The following is a 24,306-nucleotide window of genomic DNA, read 5'->3' on the forward strand; positions in this document are numbered from 1 at the left end:
TTATCATCATCGGTGAACATCTGATTTAAAAAGCAGCCATGGTCCTGCTGCTGCGTGACGACGAGCGTTTCAATCAGTCTACAATATCTTCAAGAGGTTAAAAATGTGTTTAAAGTCACTAACATCAAATAAACCCGAACAGAAAACACGCTCATCAGATCCAAGGTTCAGTTTTTTACTTTGTCTTCTTCACTCCAACACGAAGAGCAAAGAAAAACGCACATTTGAATGAATCAGCTCAGTTCAACAGTTCTAATGAAATCACGACATCCTTATATTACGGAACAGAACATCCAGTGTTGGACGAATGATGATAAGATATTCTGGGTAGTTTCCATCATATCAATATATCCATCATCTTTATCAGTAAACATTTAGCATGTGCTGATATCAACACCTAATCCAACATCTGTGACAAAGCTTCTGTTTCCGTGGTCAAACAATTCAGCATTTTCTTTTCCACCATTTTGAGCTGAACTCGCAGATGAACACACGTGTCCCTAATTAAACTCTAACCACGGCATTAATGAACGTGATTAGTGTCACATGCGTTCGGCTGTGTTTATGATTTCACGTCAAAATGGCTGCCGCGTAAAGTCCAGTTTACCGAGGACGCTTCAAAAAACGGAGGGAAACAACCCGGAAGTGTCTGAGCAGCCGCCACATTAAGATCTGTTTGGATTCTCTACAGGATAAAGAAGGACGACACACAAAATGTCGGACCGGTGGGTGACCTACCTGCTGCAGCCGGTTATGCTCCGTCCTCGTCGGCGTGGGACTCGGGCGGAGATAGGTGAGGGTCCAGCGGTCAGGTGGTCCCAGGTGGTCCCAGGAAACACGTGACGCACTTTGAAAGGTGATGCGCGTCTATTCGTGGTCTTACGGTAAAAAGTCATTGGAGCCGAAAACAAACGTCGAAACTCATTGATGACGCTTTGATTCGATTTCCACACGAAACAGTGCGAATATAATTATAATTATATTTATGTTTCATGACAATTAAAGGCAAAGTTGTCTATATTTTAATTCCTGGACAGGTGGGTCACTCACACTCCTGAACACCTTTATGCTCCCGGCTGTTTGCTAATGCTAGCTAGTAGTTAAGCTAGCTAACTTAAGAGGAAAAAAAAGTGTAACTCGATAGTTTGTTGTTTGAAATGTGACTTTGTCCCGTGACATCTAATGCTTCCTCTCTTCTGTTGCCTCACTGCTTCTTTCCAGGTGTTCGTCGCTAAATGTCCACCTGACCTCATCGTCACCATGACACAGACACAGTAAGTAAACCAGTTTGTTAAATCAATGTTGTAAATGTAGTTATTTTGTTCTCCGTTCCATCTATTGCACTCGTGTCCGTCTCATGTGACGCTCTCAGGTTGATTTCCTTGTTAATCTAGTTTTTCTGGCAGGTTTCCTCTTGTTGAGGGTTAAGAACTGAGGACGTTGCACCTTGTTAAGATCTATGAGACAAACTGATTTGTGAATAAGGGCTTTAAAAAATCAAATGTGATTGAGGTCACAAGAATTAGAGAAACAATTTAGATTTCTTTCTCTCTCATCAACTTTTCCATTAATGCCCTGATTAATAACTGGTATCAAGATACTGTTGCAACCCTGTCTGCCAGCACCATGACTCACGATTCAACCACACACTCATTATAGTGTTACTAACAGGAATACACACCGCTGCCTTTCATAGTTCATCACATATTGTGTCTGACGCATGCTCGTGACTTCATGGCCGTCGGTTCAGGGGAAGCACAGATCTCGAAATAAACCCACAAGCATTTATCCAGACTCCTTCCCTCTCTGCTGTTTAAAGGTCTATTGTGTAAGATTTAGGTGAAAGGGAACTTAATTTAATGTAGAATAATCCTCATGATGTTTTTACTAGTTCATTTAATCTAAATTGTATGAATAGTTTTCTTTACCCCAGAAAAGTCCCTTTATATTTAAATACTTTTACATGGAAGGGGTCCTCTCTACGGAGGCAGCCTTGTTTTTTACATTAGTCCAGACTGGACAAACTAAACACCTTTTGAGTTTTTATGACAACTAAAGGCTACCACAGGTTATTTTTCATGTTCGGAAGGAGAGGGTGAGGGGTGCTTAGCTGCAATATGAAATTTCAACACGAGATGTTACTAAATTCTACACACTGAACCTTTAAATGCATCATATGTTACTCTGAGAAGTAAATAAATAAAACCTTAGAATAAAAGAAGAATTTTAGGGTGAGGAAAACCATTTGTTTCATCGTTTTCTTTTCAAACGTAGATAAAATGTGACATCAAAACAACTTTATGAGCTGGATCTCCAAAATTAAAGTGAATAAAGACTTTGTTCATGAAAACAGAAAGAGGAAGCAACCTGACCTTAAACTATGACAGGGAAGAGTAAGGGGGGGGGCGGTTAACTCCTACATCCTCTGTTCATTTCCAAAACCACCAAGTTTCCTGTCGTAGTGATGTTTGTTTTTAAAAATTAACCAAAAGCAGAAGTTTCACTGTGAAGTATCATACCTGAGGAGAGACAGAATTTACATGATGGTAATAATTCACCTGCTGAAATCTTCCCATGAATAGTTTTGGTCTGGACAAAGTGTGGTTGAGTGGCTGAAACTTTCCCCAGTTATTTCTGTGTCCCCGTGTTTAGGGCAGGAAGTGGGTTCATGTCTCATCCTGTACTGTACCACTGCTGTTATGATACAGGAGGCGACCCCTCGGCCCTACGTCTTGGTTTTGTGTTTGACCATGAAGGGGAACTGTCCCATTTCTCTATGTGATGTAGGGGTTGTGGCCATCTCGCTTTTCAAACCCCCATTTAACCTCTGTGTTTTCAGGACCACCCTAAAAACCAAGGGATAGATGGAAATTCCAGAATTCTTTACGAACGGACAAAACAATTCAAGACGGTTGTTAGTTGATAATATTTGTAACTGTAATAATGTTGTTTGGCTGCTGATGACGAAACAAGTGGCGTCTGTTGCTCCGTTTGACTCCCAGTGAAGACGCTCCATATTGAGGGGCAGGGTTAAGAGAGAGGAATTGGGACGTCATGATTATTCAAGGACATTATGAGGAGGTTGTCCACCAACCACAAGCTTGGCAGTTCTATCCCAGTCTCCCCTGTTCAGCTGAGCCAGCAGTGTGTGAGTGAGTGGGGTGCGATAGAGAAAACGCTTAATGTCTCATGATGGCGCTACTAATGTGACCAAGGTGATGTAATCCTGAGGTGAGTGTGACTATCAAGAGAGCGGAAGAGCCGAGGGGGGGAGGGGCTTACAGAGAGATGAAGTAACACAGTGGTGTCACACACGGCTGTTTGATCAAAGTGTCTCTCTACTCTAGCTCCACTGTAAGATTCCACTGACTCTCAAGGAGTCTGTCTGTATTTCTCTGCCACGTCAGTTTCAGACCTTCATCACCGTTTGCCGTTTCTAAATCTATCCCCGTCGACGCGACTGATTTTCATTTAACCTTAAAAACAGCATTAATCAATGACCACATCTTCAGGAAAGAACACGGGTATGAGACAAATCTGTAAAAATAACAACTCACGACATCCAATGTCAACATTAACAATATTTCCTTATTTCATGAAAAATGTCATGCTATGGTTAATGTCAGGAAAACATTGTGCTGATTTAAAACTAGAAGGCCACGGCTCAGTCTCCGTATGATTCACTGGATCCAGTTTTTTATTTGGCTCTGTGACAAAGTACACACACTCAACTATCAGTCATCATCCAGATCCATGAATTATTCTCTGAGAAATCAACAAGAGTGTTTGAATGTCATATTTCACAATGTTACAGAAAGGGGGAAAAAAGATTTGTGGATCCGCACAAAAATGGAATGTTTTCCTCCCTGACCCTTGATCCATCCCTTCACCAAGTTTAGTAGATTTTGGGTCTTCTCGCTAACTAAGAAAGAAAAATACAAATAAATAAACACAAGATGAAAATATAACTTCCTTGTTGAAGGATAAAAATAGTCACCACAACTTTAACATTAGCTGTAAATACTAAGGTCTGGAATCATGGATATTAATGTTCATCCTTTAAATAGCATCATTAGCAACGTGCTTGCAGGCTTGTGCTTGTTTGTTTAATTTCATTTCAGTGTTTGCTGGAGGACTCGAGTTCTCGATGCGTCTCATGACGATTAAATCAAACTCAATTCACCTGCTGTTCCTCAGCAAAGTGTCTGAATACTTTTGTATATGATTGCACAACACTTCTTTGGATTCTACCTCAAATACTTAAAAACATAATACATGCGACCAAATAAAAACATTTACTCTCTGACTCACCCCCGCTGTTGTCCCTCCACTCCACCCAAACCTTGGGCAACCCAGTGTTACCCAATCTCCCCCCCTCCACATCGTGTCCATCGCCGCCCTGCCCTGCCCACCCTGTCGGCACAGACAGTATTTATGAAGCAGCTGGATGGATGTCAGACATACTTCTACACCCAGTGATCACAGCTGCACAGAATCTCATTGTTTCATATCCAGGATTTAAAAGAAGTTTGAAAGGATAAACTAACTGATCTGCTGGTAAGTTTCAACCTTTCACTTACTTTATTTTTTAATTTTGATAATTTTTTGTTTTAATTTGATGTTGATGGGCAACTTCTTTCCAAGTATTTGAATTGTTATCTTCATTGAAAAAATGATGGATTATTTGTCAGTTTCATTATTTATTGTTAAAGTTTTCTGTCTCAATCTCCAGCTCAGCCTGATTCAGTGTTTTGTTTCTGGTTGTGTGTAAGTGACTGTTTTTCTTTGTGGCTTCGCTCCCTCGCTGACAGGAGGAGAGATGAAGCTTCTGACATCCGCCCTCGTCGTCATTTTTCTTACAACCGCCTCTGCCAACCCGGTGAGTGAACCACCGCACCGTAAATTAATCCTCTCCATCTCTGACAGGGCCTCAAATCTCATGTTGCAATCCCACAATGAAAAAAATTTGATTTGTGCATTATCTGTGTGGGCAGAAAATTTAAATAGTTCGAGGACCCACCCAGCAGTTAACCAGCTGGGGACGGACATTGTTAGCTTTTAAAAAATTGGCGTGCGGACCCAAAAAAGATACCACAGCTCCGTAAAATAACTCGACCAAAAGTTGGAATTCAGCGACCACGGGAGGAGAAATTCTCTTTCGCCTTCTACAAACTTCGGCCCGTGTAACTTAGTGGACAGATGCGTATGGATCAGGGAAAACCAATCATGGAAATCCTTTCTGTAGTTTTTGGTTAATCCTGGAAACTAAGAACCAAACATGGATAAAAACATAACCCCCTTGGTTGTGGTGAATAAAGCTCATTGCTGGATTGGGACATTTCACCCGTCTCACACCAACTGTACTCATATAAAATATGAGTTTCATTTCTAGGACTGAATGTAACGACTCATTTCCTCCACAGATCCACTCTGACGCTGACATCGCTGACAGTGACCTGAAGCAGGGATGGCTGGGTGAGAATATCCGGTGGTACTGGCGCTCTTCTGAATCTTCTGCTCAAGATTCCTCCGATTCCTCCGATTCCTCCGATTCCTCGGAATCGAGTGAATCTTCAGAGAGTGACTCTTCAGAGAGTGACTCTTCTGAGGAGTCGTCAGAGGAAGTTTTTGTCACTGATCAGACCATCGCACCTGTGATGACCACTGCTGCCATGACGACCATGAAAGATGGGGAAGGGCTCAGTCCCGAACCAGGCTCGGCTACCACGGATGACCCGACTGTGACAGAGACCATGCCTGTTGCCACGTCAACCGATGTGACTCGCTGTGTCACAGAGGACATTCTGACGTTTGCTCCTATCACGGAAAACAGAGGAGACAACTAGGCATCCGACACAACTGTTAAACCACAGCTAAACAGCTTCGTCTAGAAATGTTGGACTCATTGTGTTTATGAACTTGTTTTTCTTTATGCGAAGTTTTTAGATTTGCACCTTTTCGGGTTTATTACTTCCTGGTTTGTTTTTTGTACTTCCTGTCTTTTTCTACCCGCCCACCCTTCGTAATTTACCTTTAATTGCCTTTATTAGTTTCTCCTTGTGTTTATTTATCATGTGTTTAATCAGGCTTAGTGTTCTTGTTCACCTTTGTGGGATCTGACTTCCTGTTCACCAAGTCAAATTAAAGACTGTTTATTGAAACTGTCCTCGTGTGGAGTCTCCATCTGTGATCAATCCTGACAATAAGACACTCAGTGACGCAGGTCTGAACTCAGGGTTCATGTCTCTGTTCAGTCACGTCTCTCTCTATTAACTTGTCAATAAAGTGTTTATTTGTTTAGAGTTTTTCTATAAAGATCGTGACCTGAAATAAACAAAAGAAATAAAGACTTTCTAAGGGGCAGGAGCTGTGTCACAAACTTTAGTATTAAGAGACCGAGACAGTTACTACATGCAAATTAATTTCACTGAAACTAGAAGAATGAAAAGTATTAATACCTATGTATCTGTAAGGAGGATTATTATTACACTTAGTTATCTCTACGTGTTGAATTAAATAATAATACAATAATAATTCCTACAGTTTTCTCTTTTAACTTTGTTGTAAATTCATCTTTTCCAAAATGACATATGAACTGACGCTTCTGTGGGAGAAATACATTTGTAAATAAGTGACATAAAATAAGTATGATTAGATGTAATAGGCCTCTCTCTCCTGAAATTCCTCATTGCCTTTTAAATTAAGTTTTTGTTTGAGTGTCATAATTGTAGTGAGGAGACAAACTTACTTTTATAAAATGACTCAGCCCCATCTAGTGGGGAAAGTTATTAATTACAACATTAGATTTAAAATCTATATTTCGAGGACGTCCTGGAGAAGGACAGGGAGGACATCAATGGACATAAACAATGTGTATTTTATTATTATCTGAAGTAATGTGTGTTTTTTGTGTTTGTCGTTCTGACACTTTGGGAGGATGTGGAAACGGGTCGTCCATCTTAATTTACAGTCTGTGCTCTAAAACAACTGGAATCGAACATCGTACCTTTGTTACGAAAAAGGACTTTATTCAAATTTTATAAATGGTACAATATGATACATTACAGTAAACGACATTAGACAAACAACATGTAGTGTAGGTAGGAGCTGTGCAAATGGTTTGGACTGTGTTGTTTGTTTGAACCCTGGACGGTTCGAGTTTCTCTATCTACACCAGCAGGTTAGATACTAGCAAGCGACAAAGCTAAGCCACACAGGAAGATGACTTAATGACAAGTTTTATTTTTGTTAATATGCTTCAAATGATTATAAATATTAAACTGGACTTTGCAGTTGTTAAGTCTTGATTAAATGCAGTGTTGTGCTAGTGTAGATCTCAGAACTCAAGTTTGTGTCTTTGCTCTTTTTGCAGTTTTGACCTCGGACCCTGCAGTAACGCAGCGGAGAGGCGACGGGACAAAGGTCACGAGGTCAGTCAACCTCCTGTTGCAGGCAGCAGTCGTATCTTTCACCCACTTTCTCCCTGCAGAGTCAAACATGGTGGTTTCCAAGTCAAGTAAAATATATTTAACTGCATTTCTGCTTCAACAACAAATAACCACAGAAACATAATCAATAATAATCAAGCCTTTTCAGTTCCTGTTTGGCCCGGCAGTGGAAAGAGGTTGTGGAGTGTTGTTGGTATTTTTGCACCTGGAGGCAGCGTGCCCACATCTTTATGTGATGTGACGCCATCCACCCCATTTCCTGGCTGGGTGGTGCTTATTTGGCAGTGATGACCGTTGGCATTTCGGTGGTAGCGTCAGGTGCGGCCCCCTCCTCATCTGAATCGCTCTCCGTGCTCTCGTCAGAGTCACTGTCCGCGGCTCCGGGCGTGGCCGTGGCCTCCTCGCTGTTCTCCTCGTCCTCGGACTCCGTGCTGGTGCTGTCGCTTGAGGCACTGGTGGTCTCGTCGTCCTCTTCCTGTGTTGCGCTTGAGCTGTCATTGGTTGTGGCATCGCTGGCGCTCTCGTCCTCCTCTCCTGGAATGGAGGCCTGGCGGGGGGTGATTTCCTGGTCCTGAGAGGCGTCCAGGCCCTGGCTCTCCATCTCAGGGGTGCTGGTGTCCTCCTCCAGGATGTCAGAGTGGACCTGAATAGCCTGGAGTTGTAGCAGGGGAGGGAAGAGAGGATTCGTTAGAGTATATCTTAGCTGATTGAAATTTGAATACAATACTATCGCAGTTGAAACATTTGAAACCGTTGAATCTTTGCAAGTTCTCAATTGTGCGGCAGAAAAGGCTGAAGTTGAAAAAAAAAAAATATATATAACTTATGTTTATGGCTTAATACCACATGTCATCTGAACTATACAGATGTAGCATCTACCTGTCCCCCTCACAAAGCTAGAGCTAACCTGTACCTTATACACCGACAGTGACTTCTCCACCTCGTTGCCGTCGGTCATGTCATAGGCCATTTTCTTCCCGGTGTTGACGTACTCCCAGGACTTGTAGGGAGAGGGCACCTTGTGGTAGGACTTGTCCTCCACGTAGACGATGGATTTGTATTCGCTGGGGTAACCTCCCAAGTTGTCGCCACGGGCTGTTTCCGGGTCGGTGACGATGGTCGGCAGGAAGGGATCCTCGGTGGTTTCAAACACGGGCTCCTCTGTGACGACCGTGGGGCTGACGGTGGCGGGAGCCGGGGTGGAGGACTCGCCAGACTCTGAGCTGTCGCTGGACTCATCTTCCTCCTCCTCACTTTCCTGGAGACACAGAGTTGAGAGAGGACTAGTGAGTAAAAACGTGATTTGGTGTGTGGAGCGTCCACACTGGCATCAGGATATGAAATTAAGAGACAATTGAGGCTTGTTCAGATTTTCTTGTCTTGTGTGTTTTATTGTTTTTTAACTATTAACCCGCCTTAACCACATCGAACAAAAGTACATATTTGTTGTCTATGATCAACTCACATGTAAACACACAGACCCTCACTACAGAAATGTCTCCTCCATGTACATGTAGCCAGGCTTTATACCGTCAAGTCTTTTTACTCACCGTCTCCTCTGTTTCATCATCATCGTCATCATCCTCGCTGTCCTGGCTGTCGGTCGTATCTGAGGTCGGGGTTGGGTCTGGGCTGCTGGATTTGTCTTGCGCTGCTGGAGCCACTGCTGCCCCCTGTGGCCAAAATCACACAGAACCAGAGTCTTAAACTTCATCGGAATTGCGATAAGGATCAACAGCTCTGGAAAGTTATGATTGTTTTGTTTAATTTTCAATTTGATGCCCCTCACCTCTTCTGAACTCCCCTTGCTCTCGTCTGAGGCGGAGGCAGCTGCCTGCAACATCAGACACATGCAAACAAATTTGATTAATGCTCCTTTTGCAGTTTACACGACATTTGCTGTACAGTCAGTGTGCAGAGAAAAAACCTGGAATGTGTTTTGATCCACAGGAACCACACACCCACTCTACAACCTGCCCTTTCATTTCGTGGGTTTCAAAAAGTGGGAGACAGATTTCTGCCTCCCCCACAACACTGTTATGTGGTCTGGGAGGACATTTCTTAGACACAGATGACAAGATAAGAGTAAATAATCTACCTGGACAGGTGCTGCATTGGTCTGGGAAACCAACTCTGCCTGCTTGCTGGCGGCCGGTCGTCTCACCACCTCTTCGGAGCTCTCTGAACTGTTTATAGAAACTTTCCTCGCCTGAAAAGCAAACAAACATCCAATTTAAATCAAGTTAATTAATCAAAACGTTTAATGTCAAAATCTAAAATCGAGAGAGAAATGACTCACCGGCCGACAGAGAACTGTGGCGAAGAGCAGGATGAAAACAACGGCAACTTTCATTGTGTCACAGTTTAGTGTCTGGAAGGAGAAAAAAACAGAAACATGAAGGTTGAAGTTACGCAATAAAATGATGAAGGATAATCATACGAAATACTCGTCCGGAGGAAACACAAAGATGACGCCACACTCAAAAGTCTCGTCAGCGAATTATCTCGCCCCAGAGGTCGCCTGGTCACATTACCGTTAACTAGCGGTGACACTTCCTGTCTGTGTCACAGGAAGTCATTACGGTCCCTAATTACAGAGTTAAACAAGCAGTAATGTGTCCTTGACAACTCCTTTTTAATACGGTGAGACGTTGTCTCTGTCATCAGTGGAGGATAATCACATGATTCTGGAGGGTGGCGTTAAAGTATGAGACCGGATGTTTCTGTTTCTGGCAGATTCTGGATCAAAAAGACGTGAGAAAATTACAGGTATGATCTCCAAAGAGGCGTTTTAGAGTAATTTAGAGTTACTGAAGAGTTGCACCGAAAAGAAGATTATTGGACCGAATTGAAAAATTACTTTAATTGGTGACACGCAAATGAATTAAGTATAAAAGTTACATCAAAGCGACTGATAACTTTGTTTCCTTTTGAGATATTTTTTGGAATATCAACACAAATTTCCCTGCAGAGTCACCATAAGAACCTTGATTTGATAAACATCCCCCATAAATAAGTAAATACTTTATTTGTTGAGGACTATTTTCTGTTGTGGATGAATATGCATGTTATGCTTAAGTCAGCTTTTCTAGTCTAGTGTGTGTGTGTGTGTGTCTGTGTGTGTGTGAGACTTCATGGTAATAGAGGAACTACTGTGTGTTTTAAATACGTTGGGGTGCTAAGTTGGAAGAGGCTTCGGCTAAATGGGAAATACTCATTATTCCAATATCTTCTTTAATGTGTTTTATCTGCAGCAGTAAATTATATGTGTTTTTACTCGAGTGGAGTTTTAGAGTAATAATTAAACTTTTTCTTCTTCTCCCGTCCTTTACTGTAGCTCTACGTTTTGAGTGTATGCTGTGGGCGTGTCTGCCTCCATCTTTAATGAGGGACTCTTCTTATACTATATAATTCACCAGTTTATAACTGGAAACCCACAGAGCAGCAGAAACATGTTGGACGCCCTTATTATGTGTGTGTAGTTCTGTACATGTGTCTTTGTCAGGACCAGTTTTAGACCTTGGACATTGACTCTGGTCCTCACGATGATGGAGATCTGGTTCTATAGTTAAACCAGGAACTGCCTTTTCACAATAAGGGTCCTCACAAGTAGCAAGATTTACACAGGACCGGTTTCACCTTTGTCCTAATGAGGACTTAGTGTCACTATATGTGGTGAGTGAAGCTGTTTTTTTATCAGTGAGGGGTCCTCACATCTATATTAGCGGTATTTGTACTTGTGGAAGTGTTTTCTTGATGAACTAAATTAAAAGAAACAAGAGGTTGTGAGGAGACGTGGCTTTTTTAAGACAGAATCGGTCTCAGGAATAAGACAGAAACTGGTTCTCATCTGTCGGCTTTAAGTTGTGATTCAGAATTTAAAAGAGTTTGTTGGACGGGAACCTGAACCTCATGCTGTGTTGTCACTGTGATCATTCGCTGTGGTCACGTCACACATAATCCACTGGTTAGCTTCCTCTTCCTTAACAGGTGGATTTATACAAACCAGCAGCAGCAGCAGCATGTTTATAGCGTGTTGTCAAACTAGATGTTACGACATAAAATCCATAGAGAGCATACGCCATGTTGCCAAAAGTATGTGGACACCCTGCGATCCCAGGACCACGTGTCCTCTCTTCACTCTTCTGGGACAACTCCACGCAAGATGTTTTGAGTCGACAACAAAACACAAACTGTTGCTGCAAAGTTGGAAAAACACGACTTTCTAAAATGTCTCTGCATGCTCTGTAATTTCATTTCGAGCAGAGGAGACCAAATCTTGAAAAACAAGCCCCAGACCCAAAATACACAAGTAGTTGAGTAGTTATCCACATACTTTTGGCCACATTGTGTGTTTCACATGCATGAAAGAACTTGAACTTCAGGGTTAATTTCTAAATGTTGCATTCTTTAAATTAAAACAAGCACAATTCCAACAACTTGCACTGGTATGAACCTGCACTCCTCTCATCGCAACCAGAAACTCCAACTAACATCACATTCAGTCTGATAAACATTCGTTCTGACCTTGTTCTGAAGCTGCAGGGACGTCGAGCAGAAAGAGGCGGACGAGGTTTTCTCTTTAGTTTATCTCCTGGGTGGTGTTTGCTGCTGGTGATGCTCCTGCTGAAGCCAAGGTTTATAAACCCTCCATCCTCTGGCAGCAGCCAATCGGCACAGAGCATGTGATATTGTGTGGTTAACCGCGCCGTGGTCCACCTCTCGTCTCCCTCTCCCACTCTTCCTGTGGTGGTGCGGGGGCAAAACACACACACACACACACACGGATAAAGACATGCAGACACTTACAGCCCAGACAGAAGCATGTGAATGTATTTGTTCTCCTACACACACGTGTATAAAGTTAATTTAAGGACATGCAGTGACAGGCTCTGGGAAAAACAGCAGCGTATAGCGACGGGTGGTATGACAATGATTCAGCTTCCTCACAGACGGAGGAAAATCATCTGCCTCAGAGTGATTTGTCTGAAACTGTCGAAAAAAGGAGAGGGGAAGTTTTGTGTGTGTGTTGTTACTTGCAAAGGAGCCTGTGAATATATTTTAAATACAAGAAAGTTGGAGAGTAGGTGCAGTTGTTTGCAGTATTAGTGTACATTCTGATTCTTAATATGAAAATGAATCTTCTGTTGACATTAATTAACTTAATATTTGTCTCATTATGTCAAAGAAAAATGGGGGAAACGTGTTCTCTTCATTATATAACATTTACGTAAGGCTTGTTTAACGGTCATGATTGTTTTGGACAACTCTGCAAATGTACATGTATGTGCATGTTTGCTGTTTATTCATTTCGTCCTGCAGACTAAATGTAATAAAGATAGATGACCTGATGACCTGAGATCAGTTTCCATCAGGTGGGATCCAGACAGACATGCATTCCCTGAATTCCAATATAATTTGTATTTTACAGCATTGTTGAGTCAACAGAATAATTAAATCTGATTTGTTGGTGCAGTTTAAAATGTCACCTAAATTCAACCTGCAATTACAGTAGAATGTCTGAGTCTGTGCTGATGTTTGATGCTCTCACATACTTGTTGGCCGCTTATACACTTTATTCACGAACGCATACTTTCATCCAGACGCACGGTTGTGTACATTTAGATGCATTTCGGTTTGGAGCAGACGAACACGAAGATTTTATCCCTCGAGCAACATCGTGCATCAGAATATACGAACACGCTGATTCACCTGCACAGACATTTATCACACAGAGTGATGGTGCAGACATGTTGAACTCTGACAGCTCGATGAGTTGTGAGGCCTCGAGAGTCACAAACGTATAATTACACAACACTTTCTTCTTCCACCGACACTCGGAGGTATGTCGCGCATGAACCACGGCGGGAGCGTCCTGCTCAGTCTTGTATGACCCCGGAGAAGTGTTGCTGTTTTATGGTCGAAGGTTATAAATCTGATCTTGTTTGTTTGTGTTTTCAAAGACGTCAGCTTTGAAGTGCGGCTGTGGATTTGTTGGATTTTATGTGTGTGTGAGAACGTGAGTGATTTAGAGTTGAGAGTTGTTGGAACAGGGTTAATGGACGAGTAAAGCAGGGCAGGCTGGATGAAGTCTCTGTTAAATGTTTTGTTTATGTCAGTATTTCAGATTTTCCGCACTTTGAAGCAGGATTTATGGTCAGCGAGTCAACGTCAGGTTAACGACGGTGAGTCGCCTCTCACATCGTCACGGTAACTTCGACATGTCACGGCGTTCATTTCAATCTTCCTCCTGTGAGATCCCGCACATGGCGGCTGCGTTCTTGTGCAGGTGACATCATTTGGAGTCAGTGTCTGTGCAGGTGTGACCGCTGCAGTATCACTGTCCAGCTGACCGATCATGAGACCGCTCGGCCGAGCCACACCTGAGTCTGACTTTTTGTTGTTTTGCTCCTTGTACTGCAGCCAGCCACCAGGGGGCTTTGGCTTCACTTTGGTGTGAGTCAATGTTCGTAAAATTTTGCGTGTGTGTGTGTAATAAAAAAAAAACTGTCGGAATAAAACGCCATCTAACACGAACCAAGAAACAGAGGTCGTAACAGTAAAAACATCAGACGTGAGGATGAGCTGGTCTGGAACACTGAGTCTCCTGTGAGGCCTCCGACAGTTTCCAGCATCTGGAATAAAGAGAAATAAGAGCGGTGAGAAGCGTCGGTGTGAAGAGTTTATTTTGGAAAAAACGCCAAAATGTCGTTAAAAGGGAAAAAAAAGTGCAAAACAAGTTCTATCCACAACTCGCCATCAACGCACACACACACACACACACACTCGTATTGTGCGGCTGATGTCATTGTTCACGTTCAGACTGAAGTCGCTATATGGTGGAAATAATCTCTTTAACAGCGACCTCAGGACATTTGTGTGTTCGTGCTAATTGCTGCGTTAATCTTCAATAGAACATCAGTCCATCAAATTCTGTGATTATAAAAAGTATATACGAGAGCATTAATGGATGTCGCTCGAGGTCAGATGTGGTGGAGATGACACGACTCGCTGTGGACACACACACACACACACACACACACACACACACACACACACACACACACACACACACACTGTTCAGCCTATAAATGTGGTTGACACTGGCCGACAGACAGGAACACGACATAAAAGAAGATAAGTGAGAAACCAGCAGTGTGTGTGTGTGTGTGTGTGTGTGTGTGTGTGTGTGTGTTCACATTTGTGTTTTTGTATTCCTGCGGGAACCAAACTTTCAACAACTTTGTCAAAAAGTTTCATCACCAAGCAGATTACCCTCAATTAAACCTCTGAACACAATGAAAACCTGTGTTTTTACCGTGGAACTTGATGAACAACAAAGCCTCTCTGAGCCACTAACAAGGCTTTAGACCGTTTTTGGAGTTTACAACTTACAATCTTTTAGCGCTGGGCGGCACGGTGGTTCAGTGGGTAGCACTGTCATCTCTCAACAAGACAGTTCCTGGTTCAGATCCCATTTTTTCAGTGTTTTCCAGCGTCCCTTACGGTCCAATTGGTTGATTGGTGACTGTAATTTAACCACAGGTGTGAATGGTCGTGTGCCGTCAGCCCTGCGATACGTGGTCGACCTCTCCGGGACGTACATCGCCCAATATCTAACTTGACTCCAGCTGCTTGTCACCCTGATAAAAGCAGAGTAAAGATAATGGATGGATTGAAACAGAGAAAAGTCACTCACAGAGAACAAACGTGCACAATCTTTCAGTTTGCACCAAAAAAAAGCACAAAAGAGTTTGTTTCTGTTTGACTGAGTTTAACTGTCGGTGAATTCTGCTTCTCCCATCAACAATTAAGTCTGAAGGAGCCGCAGTAGGAAATAAATACAACAAGGGTCTGGTTTCATGTGGTTGAGGTTGACCATTTGCAGCATATCACAGTGAACTGTTGGACGTCTGCAACACAAACAGAGCTCAGTAAGAATAATATTGTTAATCTGGTGGAAAGCTCTTAAATAAAAAAACAGCCTGACGCGAAACAGGTTTTTGAAAAACACAAAAATAAAATAGTTATTTCAGAGATTTTATCACTTCCGGATTCCTCACAGACCACAGGTTCTCTCTCTCTCACACACACACACACACACCAGGAGGCCACTTACTTCCTGGAACCAGCAGCATGTGACCATCGAAGGACTTGGTTTTCATCAAAAATATGTTTTTTAGGATCACGTGTTTGAGTCGTGGTGACACAGGAAGTCACATGGTCATTTAAAAACAAGGAATATGAAATCTCACCAGGCAGCTGAGGCCCATTTAGGCTTAAATCTTAGACTTGAGTATTATCGTTCTCACGCAAGAAGACTTCCAGGGTTTGCTCGTCAGGTTAGAACAGGCAGTATTGTTTTTATTTGCTCATGCTGACGTCCATCATGTGCTGCACATTTGATTTAAACTCAACTTTGGTTTGAGGATGATTATATTTGAAATCTGATTCTTCGGCTACAAACGTGACGAAACCACGTACGTCTGACTTCAAGGTTAAGACTGTTTTCAAGACCTAAATATGACAGCAGCCGTAAAGTTAATTTTGGGTCGGATGAAAGAAAACAAACGTGAGTGGCAGCAGTCTTTAGCTCACATGGCGACGGGCGAGCTGCCTCTGGTTTGACGAGCGAGGCTGTTTGGTGCAGGCCGATTGTCATGTGGGGAAATATGACTTACGGGTTTTTAATGACTGGGAATCCACACCATGCAAACAGGCCTTTGGATTCTGTCGTAGTTTCCATGAAGAAAGCTGCAGCTTCTGATCTCGTTGTGTCAAACACGTTAACACGCCAGCTCCAGAACTTTTGTCCGTCATAAAAGTTTTTGGAACAGGTTGGAGTTGCTGCTGATTACCTTGTCAGGGATAATGAAGTCAAACTGACTTCATGAAGCAGATTCACTACATTTCCTGAAGAGGTTGTTTTCTTGCTTCACGTTTAAAAAGCACTTGTGATGTTTATTTTCAGTTTTTTTGTTTGTGCCACAGTTGATGTACATTTATTGTGTTTATTCAGCCATAGTTAAATCTTCAGCTGCTGTATAATCACTTCACCCTCTGCTGTTCCAGTGTGTAGTTTTCTCTCTCTTTTAGATTCACTCTGACATTACAGCAGGTTTTCTGTCACTAATTACAGACGCTCATTTTTGTCCTGGAGAGGTCTGGCACAGACACTGTTCGCTCTGTATATAGAGCTACAGCTGTGTCTACTCTGCATGAAACAGTTTCCACTGGCTCTGGAGGAGAGTTGTATAATGAGACTTGTAGTAAAGAGAGATATCTGGAGTCCTGCACCAGAGTGATGCAGCACAATCGAGTCACAAGCCTCGGAGTTAGGCCTGTGGCATTAATTGTTGTCTGCGCTTAGGCAAGATGGCTGCTTCCATATCCTGCTTTCGTTTTGGTGCATTGGTTGTGCACGTCCTCAGAAACGTACGTAAGATGCAATACCCACATAAAGGCCGGGGCAGTAGCGAGTCGTCTGCCAAACATGAACCAAAACTTTATCCAGTCATTTTAATGCACATGAGCCTTTTGAGTCACGTCCAGCTGTAATCCAACAGCTTTAATTTCTTCACTGCTTACATGAGCTTTTCCTCTTGTATTTAATGTATCACTGTGGCATTTGAAGTCCTGACAGCGCTGCACTTTATGGTCGCTCGTAATGACGGACCTCTAAATGTAGAAACTTACTGTTTTTCTTTTCTTTTTTTTTTTTCCTATAAGGAGCTTCAGCTAAATTCAGGATCTCAGTTTTGAAGAAGCTGAGTGGAAGGTGCAAATTTGAGGGGTGTTTTTTTTTTTTATACTTGGATCCATGTCAGTTTCATGCACAGAGACGCAGAGCAGAGTTGAGCAGCGTTTGAATTACACGTCTGAAATATACGTCAAGCTTCCTGCCTGTGTGAGGGGCTCAGGGTGGTTCCCCACCAACCTTTGTCAGACATTCCTTTTTCTAATTATGAGCCTAAGGAGAAAGTGTGTGTGTGCGTCTGCCCACATGTCATCGCTCTCGTGTCTACAGTCATCTCCGTCAACGCAGAGAAACCCAGACCTCTGTTTCGTTTGGCGTTTCAGACAAGATATTATGTCCTGTGTTGTTTTTGCCTGACGATGTAATCCATATTATTCTGGATTTACTCAGGGTGGCGCTGGATTTAGTTTCAGATTAAGATCTAAATGTTGAGCAGATGCAAAACTCGCTGGAGGAGATGATGGATGAAGTTGCAGCTGCAATGGAAATAAAAGGCCCCTGATGTGTGATCGATCCTCCGCAAATCCAGTTTTATTTAACTCTGTTAAAGGAGACAGATGCTTTTCCAGTTATTCTTCTTCCCGTTCTGTTTGGGATATTTATATGGGTCATTTATTTGCTCCACCATTGTTTATTCTGACACACGCCGCCATGGTGGGCGGTTCTGCTGCTGGTTGTGTTTCTGAGAAAACTTGTGACGTGACAACGATCATCAGAAGTTCTGCTGGCTTCTGTCTCTCAGGATGTTCAGTCTGTGTTTTGGTTTATTCTCCTCACCAATAATATTTAACAAGCAGTGCGGTAAAACCGACCATAAAGTCAAACTCTGACATTGTTCATTTGCACCAGAAACGGGAAAAAAACCAACGTGGTGTCATTAAAACTGAGAGATATGTTGGTTAATGTGTTCCTGTTATGGAATTGTTCTGTTTAATATAAATTTTTATTCCTTTATTTCTTCATAAATATTCAGGGGAAAAAAAGCCTCTGTTCGGTCGTCACATCTCGGAGGAGATTTAGATCGTTATTGTAGCTCCATATATTTTGGGTCAAGTTTCCCACAATCCCCTGTGTGTAGTCTGTGCTATATCTGTGCGAGGGTGTGGCTGCGTGGGGTATTTCTGTCCGTGAAGATGGTGAAGATGGACAGCTGTGGCCATGTTGTGGTCAGACTCTCCAGACAGCTCCTCACTGCATGAGAGAACAGTGAAAAGAGGATTGGAGTAGAGAGGGGGGGGGGAGGGGAGGGGGGGAATTTAAAGTGTTCATAGTTTTTGTGATTGACAGCTACCGTCCAATGGGTGCAGGTGGCAGGTGAAGGTGGGCGTGAAGTGTCTATTAGCTCTCAGTCAGGCTCCACCCCCTGCTCCCCCAAATATGGTTACGACTGGTTGAAAAAAACAAGATGGCGCTGGACAAAATGGCCTCAAAACAGCAGCTCACAAACCGAGGGGTGGCGTCACAACAGAATGACGAGACTGAAGCCACACTAGCATCTCCGAGTGATGATGCCACAACCTCCTTCGTTAACGTGCTTCCTCTTCAGTGACCTGGTGAAAACCCGTCTGCAGTTTATTTTGACCTGAACAGTAAATGATCCAACAACAGTCCAGCCTCATGTTATACACTGCCTCACTGTGGTGTGTGATACAGTGTCATTGTGGCGCAGTGTGTCAGCCACAGGTTCATATCTATTGTTCTCTCGACCTACAACATAAACTTTGGCAGCTGCTGTTGGAAAACCCCTTCTCTGTTGTCACCAGGTCGAAGATGACAGACCTGTACTGTCCAACAGCATCTGCATATATTCAGGCTACTTTAGCATAACTACAGTCAGACGGACGGTTGTTTAAAAATCACCCAGTGTTTTTTAACATCTTCAGTGGACACAAATGACTTGAATAAACCAGAAGTTTACATTTACATTTTCTGTAAACTTTACCCAATTTAAAAGTTATAGAATCATGTCTCATGCACTCGCTGCCCGTAAACATCTGGTTTTCGCTTTCTGTTTAAAAATATCCCCAAATCTCTGAGGCTTTGTAGCAGTAATTCATTAATGTCTAATAAACTGACTTTATATGTGATAATTGAAGAAAACCTGACCGAGGCGAAGCAGTAAATGCTGGATTTTCACTGTTGTAAATGTGACGCTGGTTTATAACGCACCAAGCATCAGTTGATAGGATGAGATCACTGTCGTATTTTCCGCTGTGGGATCAGCAGCTTTCTCTGGTTTCTATCTGTGTTCACATATAACTACACATTCTAATGTGTTAACTGATAATAACATTTATTTATAGATGAGAAAAGTGCACTGACAGGAAGCCGCTGTAATAATAAGGTTGTGAAAGGGAGGAGTTCATGAACCTGGCTAAAGGAACCTGAAGCTAACGCTCCCACAACATGGGCGGAACCATTTCACTTGTCAACTCTCAACCTGGAATTTTATTGGTTGGGGAATTTTAGGCCTTTTTTTTTCGTTTGTTCAATGAAACGTGCAGAAGCAGCGTTAGCACAAGGAAAAGAGCTGGTGCAGAAAATCTAAGCGCAAGCAGAGTATATTTGAGTGAGAGCATTAAAAAATCTGAACGTGTCATCAATAAGTTCTGCCCTCAGACTGAAGGAGAGGAAAAAACCCATAAAAGTATCACGAAGAAACTAATCGGACTTTAAACGGATGATGGAGAAAGATGGAGTCTTGGCCTGGGTATCTGTTGCCTACAGCAGAAGCACCAGCATATTGGTTGTCTCCCCCTAGAGGCTGATTTGTCTTCAGACAACAGTCGATTGGCTCCGAGAATGATACAGCGATTTATTAACGACCACACCTTGATGTAGATAAAGACAAAACTGTGCAGCCTGGGAAGAAGTCGCAAATACCGTGTTGTTCCTCATGTGACAAAGAGAGAGAGAGAGAGAGATTTTAATAGATTTTATTTTCCTTGACGTGACTCAGTTGTTGTTTTGCGTGTTAGGATGATTCAGGAAATGGTCCCCGTGGACTCATGTTTCAAAAATATCGTCAACGTTAGAGAAAGGTTTACATTCACGTGTGTTCCGCATCAAATCTTCATCCTCAATATGTGCAACGTGTGTGTGTGTGTGTGTGTGTGTGTGTGTGTGTGAGTGTGTAGATCTTTTAAACAACATCATTGTCTCTGTGGTTCCAAGTTCAGCACTTGTGGTGATAATAGAGGAGGATTTCAAAGTGGTTGTGTGTGTATGTGTGTGTGTGTGTGTGTGTGTGGGGGCAGTATTGTGGGCAGTGACACGACAGCAGACTCATCATCTGTCTGTCGTCAAAGTGAAGAAAACTGTAAATGGTAAATGTGTTTTTGAGAAACCGCAAGATGTTTAGTTAAGTGTGTGTGCGTGTGCGTGTGTGTGTGTGTGTGTCTGTCTGTGTGTGTTTAGGTACTTGTGTAGGTGGTCACTTGTGTCTTTATTCTTTGCCACCAGACATGACCCAGCCTGCATGATGATCTTCTTTATTGAGGTTTCGTCTCACATTTGATTTATTTTTGGATCGAGTTGAATCATTGAATCTGTTAAAAAGCCACAGTGAAGTCCCTCTGCTCGTCACTCAGAGCTTCATATGAAACGTTGAGGCAGCAAAGAGGTGGAAATTGAAAATGAAGCAGGTGAAGCGTCTGTTAGTTGCAGAATTTGCAACCTCCAGATTTGTGAGTGAGGCCATTTTAACTGAGGTGATTGAGTCATTGTCCTCAAGTCTTCGCCCTTGACCTGATCGTCCGCAAAGATTATTTGAAAAACACATTTTGTTGTTCGCATGTCGACCTGCTGCCTTTTGATTCTCTGACTCTATAACAGACTTTCTATATTTTACGTGTTTTCATTTTCAGTCTGATTGAAAACAGTACGATGTACCATCAATAATTCCCACAATTGTAGATATGGTAATTCAGAAACAACATTTGGGGTTAAACATTTGTGTTTACATTCTGATGATGAACGTGAACATGGACCAAGCATCTGTTTTCTTACACATCGCTTCCTATGTGATGACTTTTCAGCCAATCACACGTGGCTCGCCTGTAGAGGATGTAGGAGATCGGACAGCAAGGTGGAGCTTTCTCATTAAGGTAGGCCCAGTTATTTTTTCACATGGGTCGACTCACATACAATAATATTTCCCATCTGACAATGCTGTGTCTGAAGCAGAGCAAACAGGGATGACTGTCTAAAATGTGGCAGTTTAATAAAGTCTTGTTTAACAGGTTCTATAAAAAAAGGAAATCATCCAGTCTTCGTATTGTAGCTGAATATTTAGTCGAGTATTACGCTCCTGTTTAATCACGTTGATTTCAGGCTGGTGGAGTCAGAACCTTAAATCATGGTTTCAATATATGAACGAAAATGTTTCGTGGTCACGATGACATTCCATACCGTAGTATGCTATGGAAAAGCTGGCTGACGGTTGGCATTTTTTGCATCGCCACTGAACGACGGAGGAAACACAGCAGACATAATCACGGCATCTCATGCAGATGCCAAAGCACACTCTGCGTCCGGTGAAGCCCAATGTGGCTGCAAGAATTTGTGTTGTGACCACAGTGAGCCTCCGTACGCTTGTATGCGTCGTCCTAAAATAACGCAGGAAGCGAAGGAGCCGTTGCCTCTGGACCTGCGAGTGACCTCACGTAAACCTCATGTTTCAGTCACTTCAGAGAACGCTCCAAACAGCTTTTATGCCGGTGGAATTGTGGATGTGCATCTTCAAGAGCATCTGTTCTGAGAAGTTAAACCCCTGATACAGTTGGCAGCTGACTCAGCTGTAACCCCACTCACCCCTGACTGGTCTCTGTACTGTCCCATGGTTTTGGAGGTTACCCATTTTCCGACATGTCATGAATCCATCAGTGAGATTCTGCAAAAGCAGGAATACACAAAACACTCTTTGTCATTGACCACTGACCACGACGTCACCGCTGAACTGGGCCTCCGGTGACCAGTCAGCACATTTCTCAACCAGAGAGAGAACGCTGCGATATTTTTACATTTCATTTCTCTTTTGTAAGGTCGTAGTTTTTTCATACATTTACCAGCCATTTCTTTCTTCAGTAAAGATCCACTGCAGATACTAATACTGCACAATAACCATTTGAATATGTGCTGTATTTACGTAGCATCCATGTACCGAGATCGAATGTAGCTCCAGGTAATTAAAGTATAAGGTTATATTGAATTTTAGAGAACAGATCAGATGGACATGGTGATCTTTAAATGCTAAATACTGAGAAGTCACACCTTTCTACGCCACAAATAATAAACAAAATCACGATGTATAATAAAGTCCGTCAGAGCTGGTTGAGATATTTATAAGAAGTAAAAAAACACAGTTTTCCTTCCACTGTTTGTATTGGTCAGGATTATTCAATTCCATTTGCTGCGTAACACGAATAAAACCTAATTAAATTTTACTTTTATTAAATTAGATTTTCATCGGCAGTGGTGATGAAGACAACTCCCATCATCCCACGCTGCTTCACAACTTCATCAGACCCTGTCTTTTCTTATTGTTTTGACCGAGACACCTCAAGCTGCTTAAGTGACATATTTTACGTTTTTGATATCAAATACAAGTAAAACTTTATCCAGCTTTTATACAAGTAAAACTTTTGTGAAATGTGTGAAGGTGTAAAGTGTTTTTTCGCAATTGTCTATATCCCGCACACATGTAGAATAACAAGGAATATATTTTGTTGAAACTTCCTGTACATGTGTGAACATGTGATTACATGTTTACGCACGTGTTTTTTTTCCATTCCTAATTGGAAACATGTTTGGAGGCAGCTCCTCTGCATCTGAACTTACACTAACGTGGCTCTCTGAGGCTGCAGCCCTCGACGGAACGACCCAAAGTAATTACAGACTGCCGGGCGGAGGAGGCTGGCACTCCCAGTCAGCGAGCGTGGCCAAGAGGCCCTGTCTCTGGGGGAGGAAGTGTCCTTACATGGGCACTCGTCTCTGGACCTGTGGCCTGAAACCCGCCGGTGTTGTTTGACTGGAGCTGCTGACCCACAGTAACCCTCATCTGTGGCTCGGTGGACACACGGACATGGATTCTACTGTGTAAATATGTTATGAACAGAGACAGATGTGAAGTCTGTCACACTTTGAGTCAGAGTGAAACATCAAAACAACTATTTGAAGGTTTGCATCATATTAAACCTAATCACCATATCGAGCCCTGATTTTCCCTTTAGCACCACATTTACTTATCAAATTAGTGACTTTGATGACGAATTCGTGACCAGACAATCTAGAGGAATGAGCTGCGGTTTAAATACGGCTGCAAGTTGAAGAGTATCCTTGGGTTGACATAAAATCTTCTTTTTTATTCTAGTTGTTTGCTCATATTATTTATTCTTCATTCCTTGAATGTCACCTCTGTAAGTCGCTGTTACAGTTTTCACCGGCTGATATCAGGGTTTTTATCTAATATCATATTAAAACCTTTATTTGTGGTTCTGATGATGTTCCTTATAATGAACACACGTAGCTGAGGCAGTTGATAGTCACAGGTTATCTAAGATGTTAGATTAAGTGAAGCCAGATAACAAAAAGTAATCCTGGGTATGTTGAACTGACCCTTGTCACCAAACTGGGTGTGAATGAATGAACATAAACAAACCAAAGCCGGAGAAGGAGAAAGAAGTTGAGTAGGATCAGACAGAGACAAATCTATTTTCACCATATTTTCCATGTTTTGTCATGTGTCTGCACAAATGACGTTTTCCATTAACTGGAATCAGCTCCGTGTTTCTAAATCCTCACCTCTGCTTGTGTGAGTGGGCGATTCAGACCCTCTGAGGTTTTACTCCACTGACTAAACATTTACTCAAATATGTCACTCGATGTCTCACATGTTATTTTTATAAAATCGCCGGTCACTGTATTATTGTGAACGTCATTGTTGTGTGAGTAAATTTACTAAAGTCTAAAGCTTAAAATGAAATTCCCACGCAAGTCTATTTTTACTCCTCAAGTCATTTAGTGGAAGTGAAGTGTGAATGTTTCTAGGCTGCGAGGGAACAGGAGTGAGGGTGTGAACATTTATGGATCAGTCACACAAGA

The 24,306-nt window shown here is 42.4% G+C and overlaps 3 protein-coding genes across 11 annotated transcripts in view; 1 reads left to right on the forward strand and 2 right to left on the reverse strand.

Annotated features, from left to right (window-relative positions):
• The window catches only part of LOC109644358 (uncharacterized), a 23,348-nt gene extending 22,481 nt beyond the window's left edge, over window positions 1–867 (reverse strand). The window contains exon 1 of one of the 2 annotated variants that reach the window (XM_069513919.1): window positions 739–867. The gene's annotated coding sequence lies outside the window, so the exon portion shown is untranslated. The remainder of the gene's footprint in view (window positions 1–738) is intronic. The other variant, XM_069513920.1, reaches the window with a different exon arrangement.
• Window positions 490–22,859, forward strand: scpp8 (secretory calcium-binding phosphoprotein 8). Of its 8 annotated transcripts, none has more exons than XM_069513929.1 (5): window positions 490–856; window positions 1,222–1,274; window positions 7,373–7,430; window positions 21,243–21,311; window positions 22,665–22,859. In XM_069513929.1, exons 2-5 carry the CDS (start codon window positions 1,261–1,263, stop codon window positions 22,752–22,754), a joined length of 231 nt encoding a protein of 76 aa, XP_069370030.1. In that variant the 5' UTR covers window positions 490–856; window positions 1,222–1,260; the 3' UTR covers window positions 22,755–22,859. The 8 variants fall into 8 exon arrangements, 7 of the variants coding, with proteins under 7 accessions (XP_069370030.1, XP_069370028.1, XP_069370025.1 ...); XM_069513927.1 differs by having other exon boundaries at window positions 518–793; XM_069513924.1 differs by lacking the exons at window positions 7,373–7,430; window positions 21,243–21,311; window positions 22,665–22,859 and adding exons at window positions 4,357–4,557; window positions 4,812–4,879; window positions 5,424–6,164 and having other exon boundaries at window positions 564–856.
• spp1 (secreted phosphoprotein 1) lies at window positions 7,007–14,212 on the reverse strand. Its single transcript, XM_020105911.2, has 7 exons — window positions 11,976–14,212; window positions 9,748–9,819; window positions 9,547–9,657; window positions 9,238–9,282; window positions 8,999–9,121; window positions 8,362–8,706; window positions 7,007–8,100 (listed from the first exon to the last, which is right to left on the reverse strand). Exons 2-7 carry the CDS (start codon window positions 9,799–9,801, stop codon window positions 7,723–7,725), a joined length of 1,056 nt encoding a protein of 351 aa, XP_019961470.2. The 5' UTR covers window positions 9,802–9,819; window positions 11,976–14,212; the 3' UTR covers window positions 7,007–7,722.
• Window positions 22,860–24,306: the final 1,447 nt, after the last annotated feature.

This window comes from Paralichthys olivaceus, chromosome 18 (assembly GCF_024713975.1).
Source record: "Paralichthys olivaceus isolate ysfri-2021 chromosome 18, ASM2471397v2, whole genome shotgun sequence".
Taxonomy (NCBI): Eukaryota; Metazoa; Chordata; class Actinopteri; order Pleuronectiformes; family Paralichthyidae; genus Paralichthys; species Paralichthys olivaceus.

Excerpts from the sequence above, each read along its gene's own strand:
- spp1 (XM_020105911.2), bottom strand. The coding sequence starts at position 9,801 with ATGAAAGTTGCCGTTGTTTTCATCCTGCTCTTCGCCACAGTTCTCTGT. Across the intron at positions 8,707-8,998 it reads ATGATGAAACAGAGGAGACG|GAAAGTGAGGAGGAGGAAGA; the intron begins GTGAGTAAAAAG and ends CTGTGTCTCCAG. Across the intron at positions 8,101-8,361 it reads AGTCACTGTCGGTGTATAAG|GCTATTCAGGTCCACTCTGA; the intron begins GTACAGGTTAGC and ends CTACAACTCCAG.
- scpp8 (XM_069513924.1), top strand. The coding sequence starts at position 4,820 with ATGAAGCTTCTGACATCCGCCCTCGTCGTCATTTTTCTTACAACCGCC. Across the intron at positions 4,880-5,423 it reads CAACCGCCTCTGCCAACCCG|ATCCACTCTGACGCTGACAT; the intron begins GTGAGTGAACCA and ends TTTCCTCCACAG.